The 5,205-nt window shown below is 43.2% G+C and overlaps 1 protein-coding gene across 1 annotated transcript in view; it reads left to right on the forward strand.

Annotated features, from left to right (window-relative positions):
* The window catches only part of LOC104617098 (putative Dresden prostate carcinoma protein 2), a 2,697-nt gene extending 195 nt beyond the window's left edge, over positions 1 to 2,502 (forward strand). The window contains exons 2-5 of the mRNA XM_010282325.1: positions 253 to 282; positions 610 to 660; positions 1,024 to 1,119; positions 1,572 to 2,502. Of these exons, the coding sequence (XP_010280627.1) occupies positions 253 to 282; positions 610 to 660; positions 1,024 to 1,119; positions 1,572 to 1,644 (250 nt within the window). The 3' untranslated portion in view covers positions 1,645 to 2,502. The remainder of the gene's footprint in view (positions 1 to 252; positions 283 to 609; positions 661 to 1,023; positions 1,120 to 1,571) is intronic.
* Positions 2,503 to 5,205: the final 2,703 nt, after the last annotated feature.

Below are 5,205 nucleotides of genomic sequence, written 5' to 3' on the forward strand. Positions count from 1 at the left end.
ATTGATTCTGGCTTTTCAGAGGTATTAACTGTCTTTTAACCGTAACCGTGCAAAATCTCCTTGACTGCTGTTAGCTATTAGTAGCGATTTAAACGGGATAGTCTCATGTTTCTTGCGAACGGGAAAGAAGCGATCTAAAAACTTAAAACATTAGTTCTGGGATTTTACTACTTTGAAGTGAGAGTTGCTTTATGAGGTTTTGAGAGTTCATATTCCATCACATTAAACTCAATCATTTTTCTTTTTAAACAGCCACAGCGGAGATCGGCGAGGTTATCTGCTGTGAGTATTCTCTTGTTGAGCAGAGCTATCACAAAACTTAGTAGCTTTAGGCTTGAATATTAGGTACCACATCTGCACGGGAGCTGTAGGTATTCTGGAGAGACACATTGTTCAGTTGAAAGAACTTTACTGGCTTAACGAAGTGCCCGTTGTGTGGTGTTACAAGAGTGGTAGAATAATTGACAAATCCGGTAAATGCTTCTGTTTCAAATGTTTTGATTTGCTTTCCTAAAACGGAACTATTTGGGTTGAATGTTTTAAAAAAAAGTAGTGTGTTTCTCTTAAAATAATTTGAATAACAGGAGGGTGGTTTTGTCTTGCTTGCAGAAGCCTGCTCCTCCGAAGCCAGAGCCTAAACCGAAAAAGGCAGCTCCAAAGGTAAGTCGTTGTATCAGCACTATTATGGAGAGGTGAATGAGTTGTGAGGTTTGGATTTGTCTGGTAATAACTAATAAAAGTCTTGAGTAACAGCATATGTAGGGATAGAACTGAGCTGCATCATCACTTCTATGAGGTTGCACTGAAAACTTCTGAATTTTATAAAACTTACATAAAAATAATACCCAAGTGAAGACTCCTTACAGTTGTTGTCAGTCATTTTAAGATGCAAACATCTGTGTGTTGGGTTCGTTTCGGGCCAACATCCAATATTGGTTTTTACCATCCTGTTTTTTGGATTGTTGTGGCGTAATGGTGGGATGTTGGTAATTGTAATGGTGTGCGCTGTCTTAACATTTACAGAAGAGCGAGAAGTTGCCCAAGGGAAAGAAGGGGAAAGCTGATGCTGGCAAAGAGGGAAACAACCCTGCAGAAAACGGAGATGCCAAAACAGACCAGGTATAACAGCAGCTCTCGCAGCTTATCTTACTTCAGCAAAATTTCTTTTTCCCTATCAAATATAGGCAGCTCTAGGCTTGTGCTAATGAAGAGGAATTACTGCTTGATTATTTAGACCTGTTGCTTATGGCACTTAATGAGAAGTCTAGAGATGGGGGGGTGTTGCTTGGTTGGTAAAGAGTTAAAGTTGTCTGTTTGCCAGTTGAAGTTGCTACATGGAAGTTGCTGTTCTGCCGTGTTCTAAAATGGGGTGCATTTCCCACTAAATAAAGCAACTTCAGGTTGTCTTTTACAGTACCTTGAATGTTGAGTTTTCATTTTGTTGAAAATCAGAGTGGCACAGCCCAGGTAAGATTTCTTCTGTTCAGAGAATTGCTGTTTAGAAAAAGGAGTTATCAGTTGTTTGGTGCAGGTGCGTGGTATATATTGACTGGTTCCCCTTTTTCTTTTAGGCACAGAAAGCCGAAGGTGCTGGTGAAGCCAAGTAAAATGTGTGAATTTTTGATAACTGTGTACTTCTGGTGACTGTACAGTTTGAAATACTATTTTTTATCAAGTTTTATAACAATGCAGAATTTTGTTTTACTTTTTTTTAAGCTATGTTGTTAGCACACAGACCGCTTCGTTGTTGTGTTTCGAGGGGGGGGCAGTGGGGACAAATGTCACTTAGTATATTTCTCAGAACCTAAATTTTAATAAGAAAAATTTTCCCGGTCCCCCGGTTTTTGGAAGAAGGGGCTCTTCCTGAATAGAGGAGGAAGGCGTTCCTTCATGCTCCACGTCTGTTACGTTCTGTGAAGTGCATTTGAGTGAACATCGAAGCTCCCAAGATGCCTGTTGCTGACTTCAAAACTGCAGTTTGTAATGCCCTCTGTATTTCCTTTCATGTCCTCGTTGTTTGCCTAGAGCCTGTCACTCCGAAACATGGCAAAAACCGGCATTTTGGGACTTCCCACTCTGAATGCATTGTCAAGTGATCCGGACTTCTGGTGTCAAATTTGGGATATAATGGCTCCAGAAGGAGCTGTACTTCCTCTTTTATATTGTGGATTTTCAGATTAAGAAACCTGCATTTTAATTTTTGGGTTTTTGCCTCTAAAAGTCAGGGTAGGTTTGTGAAGAGTTGTTAAACAACATGCTAAATGTGAAAGTGTCCACCCTCACTCTAAACTTTTCCCTCTACAAGTATGAAATGAAGATTCTTCAGTTTTATAGCAACTTTTACGTTTTGGTAGTCCATGAAGGGAGGGGAGTTTGACAGTTGTTGTAAAATGTTGCAGATTGTAGCCCATGTCCTGCCTAAATTACCATGATTGTTTATGAAAAGTACCTTTAATAAAGCTGGATACGGTTTGGCTTGGACTGTTCTTAATGCTTTTCTAATTTCTGTTACCTTTATTTCATCTCTAATGTGGTTAATACCAGAAAAATCCTTGCTGCGTGCATGTATGCATTTGTATTTAGGCAATGTTTTGCTAATGGCCAAGAATTTGTTTTAAGCATCTTAATTGAGGTAATTAATTCAGACTTAACTCACAAGTGAAAAGTGAGTTTTCCTTAACCTAAAGGCTGGATTGCTGCAGGCTGTTTTGAAACTCTTGACTTACTAGGAGGCCCAACATGGAGGATGTAAGTGAATCTACTGAGAGAAATTATCTTTGTGATTGTCTGAAAAGTAGTACTATTCAAAAGGTGGAAGAATACAGCAATCTTTCAGTCGCCGCAGAGAAAAATTAATTTTGGTAAGCTTTTCTTGGTAGTGAAACCAGAACTATCTCTATAAAACTGATTATGTGTTTTCTGCATTTAAGCTTGAATATCGTTGCTTCTGCTAATCAAATGCAGACTTTGCTGTGGTAGTGACTAAGCAGGAAACAAGATTTCTTGAGTAAAAATGCACCATTTTTATAGTTGCTACTTAGACTATAGAGCAGAGCCAGCCCAAAACCCCTCATGTTTGAATCTCCTTCAGTAACTTCCTCAGACTGAATATTTTTTCCATCTCTGCTTGGCCTTTCCTGTGGCTTCAGTGTCTGTTTGCCATCAAGTTCAGTGACCTGTTTCAACCTGTGCTGTTTTCAGAGGGAATCCAATGAAAACGAACAAGACAGAATTTGACATCAAGAAGTTTTCTCTGTCTAGAATGCAAGAAGTATTCCAGAATGGCTGGAGGTACAGAAAACAACCAGGAATGTACCTATAGGATCTATTTTTCCATCTTGCGTTATCATACCTGGTACGTCTTGTATTCAACAAGGCCAAGTACAGGGTCCTGCGCCTGGGTGGGGGCACCCCCTGGTATCTGCATGGGTCGGGGATGAAGGGATGGAGAGCAGCCCTGCTGGGGCTGATGGATGAAAAGCTGGATGTGAGCCGGCAATGTGCACTTTTAGCCCAGGTGGCCAACCGTCTCCTGGGCCTGCCCCCAAAGCAGCGTGGCCAGCAGGGCCTCCTCTGCCCCGCTCTGGGGAGACCCCCCTGCAGTGCTGCATCCAGCTCTGGAGCCGTCGGCACAGGAGAGACACGGACCTGCTGGAGCGGGGCCAGAGGACCCCCCAGCAACGCTCCGAGGGCTGGAACAGCTCTGCTGGGAGGACAGGCTGGGAGAGCTGGGGGAGTTCAGCCTGGAGCAGAGAAGGCTCTGGGGAGACCTTACTGCAGCCTTGCAATACTTAAAGGGGGCTTATAAGAAATACAGGGACAGACTTTTTAGCAGGGCCTGTTGCAGTAGGACAAGAGGTAATGATTTTAAACTGAAAGAGGGGAAACTCAGACTAGATCTAAGGAAGAAATTTTTTTACAGTGGAAGTGGTGAAACCCTGGCCCAGGTTGCCCAGAGAGGTGGGAGATGCCCCATCCCTGCAAACATCCCAGGTCAGGCTGGACGGGGCTCTGAGCAACCTGCTCTAGTTGAAGATGTCCCTGCTTATGGCAGGGAGGTTGGATTAGATGGCCTTGAAAGGTCCCTTCCCACCCAAACCGCTCTATGATCCTATGATGCTTGCCCTAGCAAATGTAAGAAAAAGAGGAGTTAATGATCTTGCATATACCCCACCCAGAAGGAGCAGCTTGGAAATGGCCAACAAAAATACTGACAACTTACTCGAGCAACCAAGCTGTAGGGTGCAACTGCTCCCCAGCAGGGGTTGTTAACTGCCTGGGATGTTCTCCCAAGAGACGGAGCTTGTGAGAAGCCCTGGGACATCCATGTGTGGGGCTGAGATGATGGAGGGGGAAAGCAGAAAGTCAGTCATGGATTTACAAGAAAAAGGTACCGTGACGTTGCGCTGGTTTGCTCTGCCTCGTCCTGCGGAAGATACTCTGATCGCTATAGGGAGCAAGAGGGCTGGGGGCAGGTTTGAACTCTGGATTTCCCAGTGAGTCTGAATTTTCAAGTACTGGAGGGAGATGAGCCTTGAGGCTGTGGAACGGTCTGAGACTTGGTCGCAACCTGGGTAAATGCTGTAAGCGCTCTCTGCGTGGTGAAGTTGGGATTTCACCCAATAATAATGTAATTATCATTACATTAAAATAGTATTTAAATGTTTTAAAATCAGAACTCCTGCCTTGCCTTCGTAGAGCCCTATGTTGTTGGGCTTCTACAAAGGGAATGAGCAGTTCCAAACGAATAGGGTTTTGAACGGGTTGCTGCTGGCCGGGTTGCCAACTGGAATGCTCTGGTGTTCTCTGCGAACATCTTTGTGGTTGGAAGGTCTCTTCATCCCCTAGTCATTAAATAAAGTACTGCTAATAAAGTGTAATTGCAGGGTTTCTTTTTGTTGAAGAACTTACTGCTTAAGTATTAATCTTTTCAATACCTGGAAGTCTAAACTATGTGGCTCTGTGCTGTGTGTTACTGTACAGGGCATTTTCTCCAGCTGAGCAGGAAAATGATTATTTTCTGTGGTAACTGCCACGTAGGTTTCTCTGTAGTTACTCAGCCGTGCTATCTTAACTGCTAACAAGTGAACTTCCAAACCTCATTACATCCTGGATATACTGAATCGACTGCCTTAATGTCTTTGCCACACGTGTTACTTTGTGCCGATGCCGTAACACACTTTGGAAAGTATTGCTGCTTGCATT

The sequence above is a fragment of the Phaethon lepturus genome, unplaced genomic scaffold, assembly GCF_000687285.1.
Source record: "Phaethon lepturus isolate BGI_N335 unplaced genomic scaffold, ASM68728v1 scaffold11442, whole genome shotgun sequence".
NCBI lineage: Eukaryota > Metazoa > Chordata > Aves > Phaethontiformes > Phaethontidae > Phaethon > Phaethon lepturus.